Consider the following 19,632-nt stretch of genomic DNA (forward strand, 5'->3'; position numbering starts at 1 on the left):
CCATTTCATATGCCCAAAAAACGTATTTCTTTCAAATGTTGTGCACACATTTCTTTACATCCCTGTTAGTGAGCATTTCTGCTTTGCCAAGATAATCCATCCACCTGACAGGTGTGCCATATCATGAAGCTGATTAAACAGCATGATCGTTACACAGGTGCACCTTGTGCTGGTGAAAATAAAAGGCCACTATAAAATGTGCCATTTTGTCACACAACACAATGCCACAGATGTCTCAAGTTGAGGGAGTGTGTACTTGGCATGCTGACAGCAGGAATGTCCACCAGAGCTGTTGCCAGAGACTTTAATGTTAATTTCTCTACCAAAAAACCTTTAACATCATTTTAGAGAATTTGGCAGTACGTCCAATTGGCCTCAACTGCAGACCACGTGTATGGTGTCATGTCGGTGAGCAGTTTGCTGATGTCAACGTTATGAACAGAGTGCCCCATGGTGGTGGTGAGGTTATGGTACGGACAACGAACACAATTGCATTTTATCGATGGCAAATACACAGAAATACTATGACGAGATCCTGAGGCACATTGTGAGACCCATTTATTTTAAAGTATCTGTGTATTTCCAGTCACATCTCAGTAAAATCTTTGAAATTGTTGCGTTTATATTTTTCTTCAGTATAGTTTGAACCTTTGCTATTGTCCAGAGAAATATCAAAATACATTTTTTTTTCTTCAATAAATAACTTCAGAACATTTTCTTTTAAGACAATAATATATTGACAAATTCAAAGAAATGTACATTGTGCAACCACACGTTTGAGCTGGAAGTGATTAAGTTAATACATAGATTGCCACAATACACAAAGGGACATGCCTCATCTTGTTCTCTGCCTGGAGTCCTCATCTCACATGGCATCCTTTAAAGAGCACTTCACTGGTGGTCCAGCACACTAACAACAAATCCCTCCCAAAGTACCAACCCTGAAACCATCAGAAAAGTCATTTACTGAACATTTTAAACTACAACAGTTAGCATTTCACATATTGGCCAACAACCGTGATTGTTCAGTACAACATTAGTTGAATATTGCTAATATTGCCACAGCAGCAATGGTAAATACCAGGGTCAAACTATTGAATATTGGAGTTGAGGTGAAGACAATTGGAAACAATGTGCTTTAACAGTATCATTTACAGGATCACATCACATATTTCTTTAATTCACAATAAGATGGCTGCCCTAAACACCCCAAAGTTATATGTACTACTTCTAATATAATAATTATATCATTTACCAGCTACTTTATTTTGGGCTGGGAGTAACCTTGTCCAACCCCAGGCTCAATTGTTAGAGAGCTGGCTGGGTGGACGAGATTAGGTTGGGAGGACTAAAGGGGAGGGTCTTTGCAAGTGAAAAGTCAAAGAAGAAGAGGAACATGTGCCCTAATTGGTTGTTTTGTCCTGTGTGTTTGAGCTGAACTTGTGTATGCAATTTGCTGTTGCTACCTCCTAGAACTAAACCTGATAAAGGCTACAGAGGGCAGCTATAAACAGATTGAAGAGCATCTATCCTATTACTAAGACAGTAGAAATACATTAGAAGTGATGGATAAGTCCAGTGTTTATACCGAAGGAACCAACTAGTGCTGAGCGATTACTTTTTGAGGTCGGTTTGGTTTGATTATTTAAAAAATGTAAGTTTTCTTAAATTTTTATTTTATTTTTTACATTAAATGCACTGCTCATTATGTGGTTTGAATACTGTAACACAGAATAAAACAATTACAAGTCCCATGACAGTAGTGACTGCCCATTACTGCTTATCACTTATTAAGCATAATTTATTCACGACTTTAATTCAATATTTCATTTGTTTTAAGCCTTTCTGATGTCTTTATTTCATTCCAAGTCATGTCATCTTTACAGAGCTGCTGCCCAATGCTGTCTGACAAAATCACTATTTGAGTAGTTCTTCAAAGTAAACAAGGCATGTTTTTATGGAAACTACAACTCCATTGCACAGTTCGGGCTTGATCTGATTTATCGCTAGAAAAACTGTGCATAGCGCTCAGACAAAAAAACAACTAAATGGTTTCAAATAATTCAACAGACATTGGTCAATTAGTTCCTTCAAAAATGAAAAACAACCAACATTTAGGTTAATCGCTCAGCACCGGTCACATTACACATTGTAATGACATCACATCTCAAACTACTGTTCCCTCATTCACTTACAATTTAAGATAGAAATCCCCACTAAAAGGCAGCAGTAATTTAAAAGGCAAACAAAATGATAAGGACAAGGAAGCCATTAAGGAATAGAATCAGGCAGAGCTTGTTGGCCCAGTTCCATTTCAGTCCCTGGGCCAATATATTGTGCTCTATTGCTATCACCTATGTAGCGGTGAGGTCAGGGGAGCTCTAGAGGCCAAATTGGAATCAGGGCCACAACAACCCTTTCTAATCCCAAATTAATCTGTGTCCCTTACCCACTATGATTGTATAGACAATGTGGTGAAAATTCAAGTGAGAAATGTGTAGCTATTTCCATATTGGTAAAACCTATCCCCTAACCCCCTCACCTGGGCATAGAGGGTTTGGGCTAGGGGTCGATTTGGAATTGGGTGCTAATGTCCTCTACCAGTGTCTGGAGTCGACCAGCTCCGGTCTCAGGCTCACTCTCTTGAGGGTTTCGTAGCCCACGACCATAACGATGGCGGTGGGAATGGAGGATATGATGCGTGCAGACAGCCCTTTGGTCATCCCCCAGAATCCCTCCTCTGCCAGCAGGTGCCTGAAAGTCTCGATGACGGAGGTCCTGCCTTCAACCTGCCACCCACACAAGGCTGTTGTTACAAAGGTATTTATTCATGTACATTTTTTTTGTGTAAAATTCGATTTGCTATGCCAGGATTTAGACCCGGGGTAGGAAACTCTGGTCGTGGAGTGGAACAGCCACTGCAGGATTTTGTTGAATCAAAATAATAATAATAATGTGCCTGTGGCACTCCAAGACCAGGGTTGCCTATCCCTGATTAGACTCTGTGCCACGAACATCTGTTAGAGAAAACAGTGGCCCCAATGATGGCCACATGTGGCTATCCAAACAGACCCTTTACCCCATTACATTCCACTAGTGCTTTTAGCTGAAGTTGCACTCTACCTGCACTCTAGCTCTGACCACATCCATGGGGTTGGTGACAGTGGAAGCAGTCGCAGCAGCTAGTGGTCCGGCCATGGCTTGGAGTAGTAGATGAGGGCAGTCACTGGGCGCCATTTTGGATAGCTGTTCTGTGAAACGTTGTGGAAGATTTGTGCTTTGAAATGCTACTTATAGACAATGTATGTTGACTATAGGGACTATAAAGATATAAGACATTATTCATCTCAGACCCTTCTTGAAGAAAATACTAATAATAACATTAAGGGACAGTTTCCTGGATTAAGCCTACCCCAGGACTCAAAGCTCAATGAAGCGCTTTGTCCAGGACCAGGCTTAACCTGTGTCCGGGAACTCCATCCTTGGAGAAATATCCTTGTAAACAAACACTCCTTTTTACCTGCGTAAAAGTGATAAAAAGGCCACCAGACCGCGCTATTTGGGATGTATGTTAGAAGGGAGGCCACATATCCCCTGTAGAAGCCTCGGAAACCGTCGGCCGCAAAGATCTGAGCAATCATGTTCCTGGTTTGGCCAAATGCCATTTTTGTCTTCCCGTCAGCCTCGGTTTTGACCTTGACCCGGAAGCGAGTCAGGTGCTTCCCTTGGCCCTGCATCATCAGCTGCTGGGAAATCACGTCTATGGGGACCGTGATGGTTTGTGCCACCAGGGACGCCGCGCCACCTGCCACCAGAGACTTGACGGTATTGTCCTTGGAATAGTTGGAGACGTATTTCCTCACCAGCTCGTAGGTGGTGATGTAAGCCTGGCCCGATATGAGAGTGAAGGTGTTGACCATGAAGCCGCGGTAGAGGCCCCGCACGCCCTCGGCCCGCAGGATCTTGCAGAAGGCATCGAAGGTCCCGTTGTAGAGCGACTTACCCTTCTGCACTTGCAGCCTGGTGCGGATGAGGGTGGCCGGGTAGACGGTGGCCCGGATGGTCATGGTCATGAATACCCCGAAGGAGTAGAACTTCCTCTTGTCCAGGTCCTCCCATTCAATGATCTGGATGTTCCTGTTCTGTTGCATCCTGCCTTTCTGGAGAGCCCCCTCATCAGACTAGCCTCTACCTGGGGAAATACAGACCACACAACACTGTCAACGGTTTCCTCCACGAGGTAGCACAACATTTGAAGTCTTGAATGCATCCACTTTGAATGAATTAAAGATGGCAGTAGGTCTGAAGGTTGTACCAGTATCATGACAATGATTCACAAACTACTACATCAGAAAACAAGGCCTGTGTTGTGTGGTGTGTCACTCATTATCTCCCAAGTCTCCTTGGGAAATGAGCGATGTCTACATTGACTGGGTTTGTGTTAGGAAGGATCAAAGGTCATACACACACTGTACTGCTTCGTAGCAGTCATGACTATGTTATTAAAAGCCTGACATGGTAAAAACAGATCGCACATTAATGGGGAGCTTCAATGTGCTCTCTAGCTGAAGTAGTTATGCGCTAACATTACAAGCTACTGCTAGTTGCAGGTCACAGGACACAATGTTCCCTAAACCAAAGAACCTATTGTCAATCGCGCAATCCGGAAATAACACTGAAATAGTAGCTAACTAACAATGCATAGGTTGAATACTTGTGCATGTGTAAACAGTAGGTCAGACTGTATGTAACCACAAATTGGCTAGCTAGCTGGCTAATAATAATGCATCCAGTCACTAGCTATCGTTAGCTAGCCAGCTATGCGTTGGTTGATTTCCTTGCTAGCAAGCAGGCTAACGTTAACTTACCTCGTTGGACAAATGTATATCAAAATATTATGTACATAGTCGGAATAGCAATTCCATATCAGCAGGTGAGGAAAGCGATACCGAATTTAGAGCTATCTGTCCGGGTTATGATTTGATGTTATGTTGGAGAACTAAACCAGAGAGGAAGAGGTAACGCGAGAGGTTTAACTGGGAAAAACATTTGTGGTTTCCAGCAGGTGGCGTTTTTTTTTCTCGTTTTGCTCAGCAAGCGAGGGTGTTTTGTAATAAATGAACTTTTCTCCTCCACTGTACTGCGCTACCACAGAGACACCACCTTGACGATAGATGGCGCTGTACTGTATTTTCTTCGACCGGTTCTTCGCCAGAGATATAGTGTTTTCTAAACTCCATGCCCCGTGTTTCAGACCTCGGTTCAGCCAACAGGAATAAGTAAAACATAGCAATAATTAAGGCCGTAACCTCCGTGCTTTTCCTTCAAAATCAAAGTCCCGCAATGAAAAATAATACAAATGGACGAAATTCGTAACATTTTATGAGGAAATGTTAGCAGACTTAGAATTTTGTTTAACAATATGAAAAATGTAATAAAGTGAATCGCCTTCATAGGACAAATAAATGTTTATAATTGACATTATTGTTAACAGCATTTAAAATAATGATTATTAGATAGTTATCATGGGTCAGGTCTTAACGTAATACAAATAACAAAACATGATTTATTCTACTATTAATAATAATAGTAATAACAATATTTCGTATAATTACAATAATCAACTTTAGAAAACACGTTTAAATCCCATTGTTAATTAGTCCATTTGTATTGCATGATATTCAGTACGTTTTTCATACTGAACATACTGCACAGTAGTACACAATTTCATGTGCTTTGTGTCGCAGTAAAAGGCGGTCCATTCTACTCAGGAAGACTTTTAGTTTCCAAATCCACAGATTGTGCCGCGTTCAAAACAACTCGGAAATCAATTCAATTCAAGGGGCTTCTTTTGCATATGTTAAAATTTCCAAAGCAAGTGAAGTAGATAATATACAAAAGTGAAATCTCCGACTTCCGTGGATTCAAAATAAATGGGACTTGATTTGACCTCGTATTTTTCAGAGTTCCCCATTGTTTTGAACGCGGCATTACACGAGAGGAGCGTCGCTGCTAATCAGCCCTTAAAGTGGCCAATCAATTTGAATCCAATCGTTTTTTCATACTGACAATACATATTGCACCGTACACAATGATCTGTACGTTGTGTCGCAGTAGTAAAAAGGAGGTCCATTCTACTCACCTTTAATTTACAAATCAACACAGTTTACCTTTAAGATGAGGGAAAACCTTATTTATTTTTGCGCCTTATTTCTATTACAGCATATTGGATGACTGTCATTCATATTCCATTCACCCAGCTCAATGTAACATCGATAGGTTACTACATGATACTCAAATATTCCCTATACCCATCGTGAGGTTGCTTCAACCTAGCCTACAAATGAAAGTGTAGGCGCACTGGTCGAGAGAAATTAGAGTGATCAATGTGACAGACAGACAATAACGCCTTGCACACTCTTGCCTCTGTGACGGTGCAGTTAAATTCCTGCATAAAATGGGTATTATGCCACCTCCTGGTAGAGTAGTGTGTTTACATTGTATAATACACTGAGTGATAAAGGAATGGGATTCTGGGTAATCCACAGCAGATTTATGGAGAATTGCTGTGAGTGAGTTGGAAATGGAATGTTTCAGGGATATAAATGTATAAAGTTGACATTACATCATAAAACCCACATGGAAAACTGAGATTCGGCAAATAACACATAAAGAGTGGCTTATTTGACGCCAAACCAACAACAGTAGTTACTAATAACATAAATTGCTAATGTACGATTACTAACTACTCACAACATTTTATGCACTTCAGTGCTAGCTATGCTTTCAGTACTAGATGCATTCTCTGATCCTTTGATTGGGTGGACAACATTGTCAGTTCATGCTGCAAGAGATCTGATAGGTTGGAGTACATCGTTCAGAAGTTGTCATAATTACTGTGTAAATCTATGGAAGGGGGTGAGAACCAGAGGGTCTTTTACTCAGTTATAAGGAATTCTTATCACTTTACAAGGTCCTGTAACACCTAAAGATTTCGCAATTGTTTTAGATGCCATTCCTTCAGGTGTTGCTCTGTTATTCAGGAACGTGTCAAGACCTGGCCCTCAGAGCCTACCTTCTATTGACCCTGTTGACTCATCAGTAGGAAAGATTTGATTCTCTTTTGGTCCATTCAACAACAGAGCGATACGAACCTTGTTTCAGCAGGATGTTGTATACCTTATGTCATGCCTTATTGGAATGGATTTATTGATAATATCTGTTGGAAAAAAGTTTGGATGTTGCCACACACGTACCTACTTGTTAACAAAATTAAGGAAGCTTCCTTTAAAATTATTCATAAATATTATCATGCCAACCACTATATGAAGAAGTTTAAGGAAAACATCAACTCAAATAGCTCCTTTTGTAATGACCACCCAGAAACAGTGTTGCATCTTTTTTTGGTCATTTTATTCATGTAAGAAAACTGTGGCAAGACATCAGTAGATTTATAATTTAACACATTTATGAAGATTTTACACTATTGTGGAGAGATGTACTGCTTGGATTCTTTACATACGATAGAAATAAGCTGAAACATTTTTATGTAATTAATTTCATTATTCTTTTGGCCAAATTTCATATACACAAATGTACATTTACAAACAAAAAACCACATTATCTTACCCTACAAAAATAAATGTAACTGTATTTTAAGACAGTTAAATACTCTACTAACAAAAAAAGCTGTTAGAATTGTAAGTGTATGTATGTCCCTTAAGGTCATTGTGTAATTGTAATGTGATATTGTACACCCTAGCTCGATTGTCCATTATATATAATCTATATATACTTGTGTTCCCTCCTGTACTTTATGTACTGATTTGTTGTTAATAAAAATTAAAAAATAAATAAAAAGGGGGTGAGAACCATGAGCCTCCAAGGTTTTGTATTGAAGTCAGAGGAGGACAGAAGCTAGCTGTCCTCTGGCTACACCATGGTGCTACCTTGCAGAGTGCTGCTGAGGCTACTGTAGACCTTCATTGCAAAACAGTGTGTTTTCATAGATTATTTGGTGACGTGAATATTAGTATAGTTCTTTCTAAAAAAAAAAGATAAATGCAATGTTTCACAATTTTTATTTTGTTGAAATTCATTGAGGATGGTCCTTCCCTTCCTCCTCTGAATAGCCTCCACTGGTTTACACCCAGAGGAAACTTGAAGTGTCCCTAAGTAGAATGGACCCCCCCCCCCCCCTCCATTCTACCTACAGATAACTCTTTATTGTGCAATATGTAAAGAAAAAAGAAAAAAATACATATCTTATAGAAATACTTTACATTTTTCTTTGTATGATAACTAGTAGAAAATATAATTAATTGTGCACATTTACACCGTAATTATTCATTTACAAAGTTTATAGGACGGAACTTTTATTCTGAAGGACTCCAAAAAATACCGGACCCGGAAGTTCTTAGTTATTCTTGCTTGCTTCCCAGCGGTGTGTCAGCAACAAACTACAACATCAGGCTAGCTAAGGTAAATAGCTGTTTTATATTCCTGTCTGTTTAGCCACATGTTTACTATAAAAATATCATAAATTGCCAAAAAATGACTTCTTGTTAAAACGGCGCCAAAAGTCAGCTAGCCTATCCAGTCATTGTGAAGATAGCTAGCTAAGGGTTAGCATGCTAGCTAGCAAGCAAATTTCTGTTTAACATTTGCCTTGTATGAATGAACTAACGTTACTTCGCTAACGTTTGCTGACTAACGTTACTCTAGCTAATTGAGCTACTACTGTAGCTATATGTTAACCTTCTAATTGGCTAGCTAGCTATAATTTAATCAAATAATATAGTTCGCTAACTTACCAGCCCCTGTCTAATAAACAGTAGTTATGATTTGCCATGCCCCTTTTGACAGCAGCACTTATTGTTTTGAGCTTTGCATTATGGAACTTCATTAATGTTATTGGAATTATTTGTTTCGCAGGTTTTATTTTACAGGCAGGCTGAATCATGGTAAGTAGCTAGTTACGTTAACGTCGCTATCTGTAATGTACAAGTAACTTCAAAAATAGGAAACACCAACATAGTGTCTTAAAGTGGCAATATGTAACTTTTTGGGCGACCCGACCAAATTCACAGAAATGTGAGTTATAGATTTATCATTCTACTTCAAAGCAAGTCTAAGAAGCAGTAGATCTGTTCTATGTGCGTTATTTCAATGCTTTTTTTCGTTACGTTTTGTTTTTGCATCTTTTACTTTCTGTTTTGTACCAGTTTTAAACAGCTGAAAAGACAATGTGTTTGGTTGTGGAAAATATATTTCACAGCGGTTTAGATGGTACAATGATTCTCTACACCAGGGATATTCAACTCTGACCCTACAAGGTCTGGAGCCTGCTGGTTTTCTGTTCTACCTGATAATTAACTGCACCCACCTGGTGTTCCAGGTCTAAATCAGTCTCTGACCAGAGAGCGACAATGGAAGAGAAAAAAACAATAGTAGTGGAACTGGCGTCAAGGTCCAGAGTTGAGTTTGAGGGCTCTACACTATAGCTTATTTTGTCAAACTAAAATTAGGCAAATGGTTAGAAGGTTTAGCAACCAGGAAATGGCGGAGCGATTTCTTCATAGTGCAACTTTAATAGGGCGCTGGACCACCACGAGCGGCCAGAACAGCAGCAATGCCCCATGGCATAGATTCTACAAGTGTCTGGAGCTCTATTGGAGGGATGTGACACCATACTTCTATGAGAACTTCCATCATTTGTTGTTTTGTTTAATGGTGGTCTCAGGCACTTCTCCAGAATCTCCCATAAGTCTTCAATTGGGTTGAGATCTGGTGACTGAGACACACACACCCTTTAAACCCCCTATGCTCCTTTGAGACCCCTCTTTCAGACACTGAGATCTCTTCTTCTAGCCATGGTAGCCAAAAAACCGGGGTACTTTATTTTATTTGCATAATTAACTCGGGAACCACATCTGTTAAAGCACCTGCTTTCAATATACCTTGTATCTCTCATTTACTCGTGTTTCCTTTACTTTGGCACTTACCTGTACATGCAATTGTGACTACCTTGCAACTTTTACTTGGGTGCTTTCTTGGGAAATTGTTAACACTTATTTGTTTTTGTAGTCTCGTAGATATGATTCCCGGACTACCATTTTCTCACCTGAAGGCAAGTGTTATCTTTCTAATAACGATTTACTGTCCATAATCAATGATACCATCACATTCAAGACTATATTGTCAAGTGTTCTCCTCTGACCAACCATAACAATTCTTTGTTGCTGTTTTACAGGACGCTTATATCAGGTGGAGTATGCCATGGAGGCTATTGGCCACGCCGGCTCATGTCTTGGGATTTTAGCCAATGACGGAGTGCTGTTGGCTGCAGAGAGACGGAACATCCACAAGCTGCTTGATGAGGTTTTCTTCTCAGAGAAGATCTACAAGCTCAATGAGTGAGTATGACCATAGTCTCTCTTGCCAGGCTTGTATGTAGCACTGCTATTAGCATGCCAACAATACAGATCAGGATCTTCTCATAAAGCATCTCAAGACTAGGAGTGTTGATCTAGGATCAGGTCTGCATTATTATTATGATCATTATGATCAGAAAAACTGATCTTAGGGCAGCACTCCTACTCTGGTGATGTCAGACATGCTGCTACATTATACCCATGGGCTGCTCTGTGATTTGGTGTCGTAACCTTTATCCTTTCAGAGACATGGCTTGCAGTGTTGCCGGAATCACCTCCGATGCTAACGTTCTAACCAATGAGCTGAGGCTAATAGCACAGAGGTACGTTGGGTAGTAAAGTCCGCGGTCTCTACCTGTGACCCATTTGTTCATTAATTTGTATACAAAGCAATGTACAGTGTTAGTGCAAGACCAACAAGGCATCTCTAGTAATCTAGCACTGTGTCTGTTTATCTGACAGATGATGTGTATGTGTTATTTAATTCACACAGATATCTACTGCAATACCAGGAGCCAATCCCCTGTGAGCAGTTGGTGACAGCGTTGTGTGACATCAAACAGGCCTACACACAGTTTGGAGGTTAGCTATAAGACAAATGACATTAACACCTCAGTTGGGTTCTCTAGTAAACACCACCCTGGTTACACTTGCTGAAACCATATTGGACCAAAGGGCTGTTTGGAAAATAACATACCAGAGTCATTAGAGTACAGTTAGGTTAAGCACAGGTTTGATTGTATTTGATGTGTTGTGTGTCTTCAGGGAAGAGGCCGTTTGGAGTGTCTCTGCTGTACATGGGCTGGGACAAACACTACGGCTTCCAGCTGTACCAGAGTGACCCCAGTGGGAACTATGGAGGCTGGAAGGCTACTTGCATCGGCAACAACAGTGCGGTAAGCCTGTTTGCTGTCATCAACATTGGCACAATGCACACGTTTAGGCAGCAGCATTGCCACAAAGTAAAGACGTGAAACGTCACAGTAGATGGTGCTACAGTGTTGACTGGGAATTAACATATAGCCAATACTTTTATGGCATAATATTTCAATAATTCACCTCCTTTGCTGGATGTCAGACTTATGGCTGCCTAAGTGGCATACTCCCTCTCAATGAAACTAGACCCAATTATCTCATCGAGTGATACTGAGGTTTTTGCCTGTGGTAACTTGTGGAATAGACACCACCTGGAAAACGATTTTAACCAATCAGCATTCAGGATTAGACCCACCCATTTGTATAAATCATTTTGTCTTTTCCGCCCCCCCCAGGCTGCAGTGTCCATGTTGAAGCAGGATTTCAAAGAGGGTGAGATGTCGCTGTCCTCTGCCCTGGCGTTGGCCGTCAAAGTCCTGAACAAGACCATGGACGTCAGCAAGCTCTCGGCGGAGAAAGGTAAGATCTACACCTGATCGTTCTAAACCACTCCTGAGCCCGTCCTGGAGCACACTGAGTAAACAGACTGGAGATGTTGTGTAGAGTGGGACACTGAGTAAACAGACTGGAGATGTTGTGTAGAGTGGGACACTGTTCTCCTAATTCACAGCTGTTCTATAGAGAGTAGGCTAGTGATGATGTCTAAAACATTAGACATCATCAGCTGTTGTACATCATGCACACATACTGTGTATAATAAATATGTTGTGTGTCTAGAGATATGCATATTAAGCGATACGTCTGTAATGCAGCCTGAGATATGAACACAGAGACTGTATGACTCATGGATATCTTGACCTCCCCAGTGGAAATAGCCACCCTGACGCGAGAAGACGGAAAGACCAAGATCAAGGTGCTGAAACAGAAAGAGGTGGAGGAGCTGATCAAACGACACGAGGCTGAAGAGGCCAAGGCCGAGAAGGACAAGAAAGACAAAGAACAGAAGGAGAAGGACAAATAAAGACGTATTTAGAATTCATCCTTTCCTAATAAATCCCGTAATGTGTTACGCGCTCGTTTGTCTTTCTTTATTAAAATATTGGAACCAAATGTGCTGAGAGAATCTCTAGTTTTATTATGGTGTGATAACTATTGTGTATCCAGGCAGACTTCTCAGAAATACTTTGAAGACTGCAGTAAACCCCCCCCCCCCCCCCCCAAAAGCCAAGGCATGGGAAAGATTAATGCCACAGGGTATGTCCTGATTTGTTTAGAGAATTTCACTGTTGTGAGCTGGGTCATGTTCAGTAGGGCACACAGTTGCAAAACATTTTAAAGCACTTGTTATTAAGTTCAGCTTGTTTCACTTCGAACAATCAGTATACTTATATGCAATATACTTGTATTCACATCATAACACTAGTTAACAGCCCATGTGTAAAGTTCCAAAACACAATACCGACAAGAACAGAGGTATAACAGGAATTTTATTCCATCTTTAGTGTCATTACATGAACATGGAAATCTAAAATGTATATAGAAATTCTAGGACGCAATAGTATAAAAAGTAGGAAGAGTGTGTGCATAGAATGTAAGTTGTATCAGCAACAGGGGAATGTAGGTTCTTGCTTTCACACGTGCAGCCTAATCTTCTCAACTGAATGCACAAGCAGAATGGAAAGTGAGTCCAGTACACAGTATGTATTAAGTGCTCCCCTGACCTCTGCTAAATCTGTCAATAATGGGAGTTTACATGGATCAATCACTCAATTCAAGACAACAGAGACATTTGCACTTTAAAATACATTTGTTGCATCTGTTCAGTCAAAGAAATAGTCCTGAAAGCATACCCGTAATTTAATTATCCAGAAGTCTAGATTCCAATATGTGCCATATTGCCCTTAGCCCCCTCTTCCAGTACACTGTTTTATATTATCACAGTCCCTCACCTTTAGCTGCACTGTGAAGTTTAAGTTAATATTTTTAGCACTGAGTGTCCCACTTGTACTAGAAGCTGTGGCAACATTTACAGTTTAGTCATTTAGCAGATGCTTTTATCCAAAAAGACTTAAAAGTAGTGAGTGCATATTTTTTCATACTGTTCCTCAGGGGGAATCGAACCCACAACCCTGCTCTACCAACTGAGCCACACAGGCGACAACATGCAAGACGTCAAGAACGCAGCCGCCTAATAGGATCAATCTTTTTGGTTATCTCCTTGAAGGTTCTATCACTGAAGAGGTCTACAGAATTAATGGCTTGCTCTCCGTCATGACTACAGCACTACATATGAGAAGTGCAGAGAGGAAGAGAGAGGCGGGTCTTGTCCCAATATGCTTAAATAGATTCCTTTTCTTGTTTCCTTTCACCACCACAGGAAAAAAACATAAAGGTCAGTTAGGCATGGAAAATAGACTATTGGGTCAGAGCAAAGATGAGTGATCCCCTCCTGATCAACCCAAACATCAATCTTCCTCTGACTCCGGGCATGTTGGACTCATGGAGTAGCCCAAAAACACAAGGTCTGCTCGGGGTGGTATCAGAGGGTGGCCTGGTTTCACAATCTCAAACCCTATGTAGTGGAAAGTCCTGGTAAGAAGTGCTGGAAAGACGTAGAAAACAGGATTGGTCTGAACAGTCACGTTAACATCTCTAAATTCAGTTTCCCTTTCTCAATTTTAGTGTGCACTTTGCATTATTCCTGATGTTTTTTTTAACACTAGTATGGTTAGAAGTCACTAACGTGACATTCATTTTTATCAATTAATCATTCAACTAATTGAATAATGTGTCTAATATAAAGCACTTAATTTTTTTAATTTAACCTTTATTTAACCAGGTAGACTAGTTGAGAACAAGTTCTCATTTACAACTGATAAAGCAGAGCAGTGCGACACAAACAACACATGGAATAAACAAGCACAGTCAATAACACAATTGAAAAAAAGTCTATATAAGTCTATATACCGTGTGTGCAAATGGCGTGAGGAGGTAAGGAAATAAATAGGCCATAGTAGCGAGGTAATTACAATTTAGTAAATTAACACGAGTGATAGATGTGCAGATGATGATGTGCAAGTAGAAATACTGGTGTGCAAAAGAGCAGAAAAGTAAATAAAAACAATATGGGGATGAGGTAGGAAGATTGGATGGGCTATTTACAGATGGGCTATGTACAGATGCAGTGATCGGTTGACTGCTCAGATTGCTGATGTTGAAAGTTGGTGAGGGAAATATAAGTCTCCAACTTCAGTCATTTTTGCAATTCGTTCCAGTCACTAGCAGAGAACTGGAAGGAAAGGTGAGGTGTTGGCTTAGGGGGATGACCAGTGAGATATACCTGATGGAGCACATACTACGGGTGGGTGTTGTTATAGTGACCAGAGAGCTGAGATAAGGCAGAGCTTTACCTAACAAAGACTAATAGATGACCTGGAGCCAGTGGGTCTGGCGACGAATATGCAGCGAGGGCCAGCCGACGAGAGCATACAGGTCACAGTGGTGGTATATGGGGCTTTGGCTGTCAAAACGGATGGCACTGTGATAGACTGCATCCAGTTTGCTGAGTAGAGTGTTGGAGGCTATTTTGTAAATGACATCGCCGAAGTCGAGGATCGGTAGGATAGTCAGTTTTACGAGGGCATGTTTTGGCGGCGTGAGTGAAGGAGGTTGCGAAATAGGAAGCCGATTCTAGATTTAATTTTGGATTGGAGATGTTTAATATGAGTCTGGAAGGAGAGTTTACAGTCTAGCCAGACACCTAGCTATTTGTAGTTGTCCACATATTCTAAGTCAGAACCGTCCAGAGTAGTGATGCTAGTCTGGCGGGTGGGTGCGGGCGGCGAACGGTTGAAAAGCATGCATTTAGTTTTACTAGCATTTAAGAGCAGTTGGAGGCCACGGACGGAGTGTTGTATGGCATTGAAGCTCGTTTGGACGTTTGTTAACAGTGTCCAAAGAAGGGCTAGATGTATACACTACACATGAAAGAAAATGTGTCTAGACTTCGACATACCTTGATCCACTCTGCTTTTGGAGAACCACAGAAACACATGGCTGACTCCTAACTTTTCTTCCGAGAACATGAGGAGACTGGTGAGTCTGATAAGAGAGAAGAGGGGAAAGAAGATGGGGGTGTATCTCAAATGTAAGTGTTGCTCCTTTGTGTTCCCTTCCATACTCATGTACACTGAAATATGCAGGATTCTCCCAAAGTAGTCCTCTGTGGCTCCACCCAGTACAGCACATATCCAAGCTGCAGGCTAAGGTTAAATCTAGACTTTGTTTCCTCTATCGCAATCGCTCCTCACCCCCTACCCATGCTAGATTACGGAGACGTAATTTATAGATCGGCAGGTAAGGGTGCTCTCGAGTGGCTAGATGTTCTGTACCATTTGGAACGAGCTGCAAAAAATACTCAAACTGGACCGTTTTATCTCCACCACTACATTTGAAGACTCAATCATGGACACTCCTACTGACACTTGTGGCTGCTTCAGGTGATGTATTGTTGTCTACCTTTTTTCCCTTTGTGCTGTTGTCTGTTGTGCCCAACAATGCTTGTACCATGTTTGTGCTGCTACCATGTTGTGCTACTACCGTGCTGTGTTGTCATGTTGTGTTGCTACCGTGCTGTGTTGTCATGTGTTGCTGCCATGCTGTGTTGTCATGTTGTGTTGTCATGTGTTGCTGCCATGCTGTGTTGTGTTGTTGTCTTGGGTCTCTCTTTATGTAGTGGTGTCACTTGTCGTGATGCGTGTTTTGTGCTACATTTTATTTATAATCCCAGCCCCTGGCCCCGCAGGAGGCCTTTTGTCTCTTGGAAGGCCGTCATCGTAAATAATAATTTGTTGTTTGTTTGTTGTTGTTTTAAAGTGCACGTTTTTTTTATTTAAATACTTAGACTTAATTCCAGCCTTACTGATGGAATAATGCATGGTTATAACAGGTGTATGTATGCATGACTATAAAGCCAGCAAGGATAGATGGCAGTTCCTCCTCACCCCTCTTTGCTGCCCTCAGGGAGTGACCCCTCTGGGATCTCCAGGAAGAGGCTGTCTGAGGTGAACATAGTCTCCCAGCATGCATTGCGTTGCTCGCTCAGCTGGTAGTGAAAGTGCAGGATGGGGAGAGATCCACGCACAGAGGTCACCTGGGTCACTGTCAGCCTTCCATCCTGAGAGAGGGAAGCAAAACGTGTTGGCACACTGTTCGATACAGATCTTCCACAGTTATTAGATGGACAAGGTTTTGACCCATAACATATGTCTTTGTCAGCTTTCTATCTAGGAACTAGATCGGTTACACTTTAGCCTGATCTAGCATCTATCTCAATAAGGGATTCCTGTTGTTACGATTATTGCCTATGAGCGTAATATTTTTTCTAACCAATGGACCTCCAGCAGAATTACTCTCTTCACCATTGCTGTTTGATCGACACAGTGACTGACATTAACTTATACACATAGCGACATTAACCTGTACACATAGCGACATTAACCTATACACATAGCGATATTAACCTGATACACATAGCAACATTAACCTGATACACATAGTGACATTAACCTGATACACATAGTGACATTAACCTGTACACATAGTGACATTAACCTGTACACATAGTGACATTAACCTATACACATAGCGACATTAACCTGTACACATAGCAACATTAACCTGATACACATAGCAACATTAACCTGTAAATTACACACAGGGATATTCAAGCCATTCTCTGCCTGTTCTCCCATTTTGACACTTTTCCAGGCAGTCTAGGATGAAACTTGTGTACAAGGGTCACTTGTTCACTACTAAAAGTAGTAAGGATGAACCTAACTTTAAGAGCATGCTTTTGGGCATGTGTAGGAATGCTGAGTGTCTTTGGGCTCGTGTCATTTTGTGGTTCACTAGCGTTCTGGGTTAACGAGAGTGGGTTTTGGCACCTGACACAGTGACCCACATCCCTGAACATGTTAACAAGTAGCTAAACAGACCATATAAACCCACTGCAGTCTCTCAAATGGTAGATGGAGCATCAAGTGACGTGCCTGTGGGCTTATGGTGATAAAGCTAAACAGTACGATGCAATGTATCTTTTGACAAAATTAGCTAATTTTTAACATTCCTCTTTGTAATATCCTCATGGTTATTAAAACAGACATCCTTCCTAATTTCTTCCCATAATGACCTATGTGTTTGGATGAGTGAAATTCACGTTTCTAACCCCATTGCTTTAACCAATCCAATTCTCTCAGATCTTTGATTGATACCTTCAATGGAGGAAGAATACATTGTTTGGCTATTGGGATGGGGCCCTATAGGGACTCACTTTGTGAAGGAGCACATGGAGAGGAGGATCCCTGCCAGTCCCTCGCCCACCTGGGATCTTCAGCGGTGGGTGAGGGGCATCAGGAGCACCACAGAGGCCCTGGAGCCTGGCGTTTGGAGCAGCCGATATACGACACCAACATGGGACTGGCGATACACAGAGCAACAAGGTGAGGTTGGCTAAGTCATGCTAAAGTTATTGTAATATAAGTGGCCTTGGATAGGATGGTCAGTTAGCATAGGGTGCCAGTTCAAATAAAAACAGTAGAGACACTAGCCTGACCCAGAAAAGCCTTTCACCTCAGAGTGCTATTGTACTGTATATGCAGGCTGGGATTAAAGCTACGTAGCCTATTGTACTACCAATTAAAAATTTAATGAAGAATGTCAGCAGAGTTTGTTCACTCAAAACACCCCACATTTGGCATGCACACTCAAAACTAGTAACATGTTTCTATTATTGTACTAAACCAACCTTTAAAAAACTCATTATTTACAGCTCACTGGCAGAGAGGGAATTAGGGCAGGAATTAAGAGCCTGGCTAGGAAACCATGACCTAGTGTGTGCTAGTGGACATGTAACCTCTAACCTGACCTATATACCAGTGGAGGCTGCTGATGGGGAGGACGGCTCATAATAATGTCCGGAACGGAGCAAATGGAATGGCATCAAACACATAGTAGTTGATACTATTCCACTGACTCCGCTCCAGCCATTACCACGAGCCCGTCCTTCCCAATTAAGGTACCACTAACCTCCTGTGCTGTATACTGACAACACATCACAGAACTTTCTAGAAAAGTAGGGCTCAGGTCCATCTAACTGACCACTGACCACCCACATATTATTAACAGCATCTCAGGGTGCTGCACTGTGGGAGGAGAGAGTCTACTATCCATTCAAGCAAGGGTACTATTTCTGAGTGGCTTATCTAATTCTCTATGGGGGAGGAGTCTGCATAAAGCAGCAGTTGTGTAACAGGGACAGATCCGGTGGCTGGAATTGTGCTGTGGCAGAGATTCTCATAGCCCTACTATGTGCTGTGAATCAAATCAAATTGTATTGGTCACATACACATGTTTAGCAGATGTTATTGCGGGTGTAGCGAAATGCTTGTAGCGTTTAAAAAAGGAGATTGAAGGAAAAAATGATGCAAAGAAACTACTCTATGCAAAGAACAAAACTATGTTACAGTGATGTAAAATGGAGATGGATTTGCTGTTGATATTTTGTCATTCGATAGTGGTTCATTAGTCATTCAAATGAAGCTGTTGAGCCAGTAGTCAATAAAAGTGATTCCTGAGGCATGCATGATGCACTGTTTTGAGGAACAATGGGCAACACGGGTTTCAGACCGTCTGTCTACAGATGTTAACCCTGTTTTGAATGCATGTACTTTTCACAAATGGGATATTATACCTGGTGACCTACACGAGTCATTATTATCAGATACACAGGTCACAGGATATATATATTTTTTAAACTTCAAATAACAATCACTTTAAGTAGCTAGCTATCTGTAATAGAACAATATGTTGAAGTGCACAATCTCACCCTTAAAAAAAACAGCATTAATTATTGTAGGAATTACACCAACAGAATAGCTGCAAAAGTGTTGTTGCTCTGTAAAAAGTAAGATATTCCTGTTTTTAGACAGCAGCATATTTCCCCATACATTAAGTTTGCAATATTAATGAATATATTTGCTAAATGTTGTTCAAATCATGTAATCAATCTGTTACGCAAATTAAACCAACAATATCAGTAATTCTTACCTCTCTTCAGTGGCAGACATTATGAGAAAATAATGAAAAGGGAATTTCCTTACAACCAAAACAATAGCTATTCAATAGACATCCGGCAGAATAATTCACCATCCGTGAAGCGCCAAGTAGTCCTAAAGACGGTCCTGTTTTTGTGTTGAAGTGCAGCGCAGATGGGTCTGGACTGCTCTCCGACTGGCCTGTGTGCACCGTATAAAGACAAAACTGG

At 41.1% G+C, this 19,632-nt stretch overlaps 2 protein-coding genes and 1 pseudogene across 2 annotated transcripts; 1 reads left to right on the forward strand and 2 right to left on the reverse strand.

Annotated features, from left to right (window-relative positions):
• Positions 1-5,082, reverse strand: LOC139384970 (solute carrier family 25 member 44b). The gene is made up of 4 exons (XM_071129928.1): positions 4,869-5,082; positions 3,521-4,192; positions 3,124-3,251; positions 1-2,789 (listed from the first exon to the last, which is right to left on the reverse strand). Exons 2-4 carry the CDS (start codon positions 4,149-4,151, stop codon positions 2,598-2,600), a joined length of 951 nt encoding a protein of 316 aa, XP_070986029.1. The 5' UTR covers positions 4,152-4,192; positions 4,869-5,082; the 3' UTR covers positions 1-2,597.
• Positions 5,083-8,400: 3,318 nt separating this feature from the next.
• Positions 8,401-12,419, forward strand: LOC139384456 (proteasome subunit alpha type-4-like). Its single transcript, XM_071129227.1, has 9 exons — positions 8,401-8,481; positions 8,935-8,963; positions 10,087-10,129; positions 10,253-10,415; positions 10,679-10,756; positions 10,927-11,015; positions 11,199-11,329; positions 11,705-11,828; positions 12,176-12,419. The coding sequence occupies exons 2-9, from the start codon at positions 8,961-8,963 to the stop codon at positions 12,328-12,330; spliced, it is 786 nt and encodes a 261-aa protein (XP_070985328.1). The 5' UTR covers positions 8,401-8,481; positions 8,935-8,960; the 3' UTR covers positions 12,331-12,419.
• A 288-nt stretch (positions 12,420-12,707) lies between these two features.
• LOC139384347 (ornithine decarboxylase antizyme 2-like) lies at positions 12,708-19,591 on the reverse strand (annotated as a pseudogene).
• Between the last annotated feature and the right edge of the window lie 41 nt (positions 19,592-19,632).

This window comes from Oncorhynchus clarkii, chromosome 26 (genome assembly GCF_045791955.1).
Source record: "Oncorhynchus clarkii lewisi isolate Uvic-CL-2024 chromosome 26, UVic_Ocla_1.0, whole genome shotgun sequence".
NCBI lineage: Eukaryota > Metazoa > Chordata > Actinopteri > Salmoniformes > Salmonidae > Oncorhynchus > Oncorhynchus clarkii.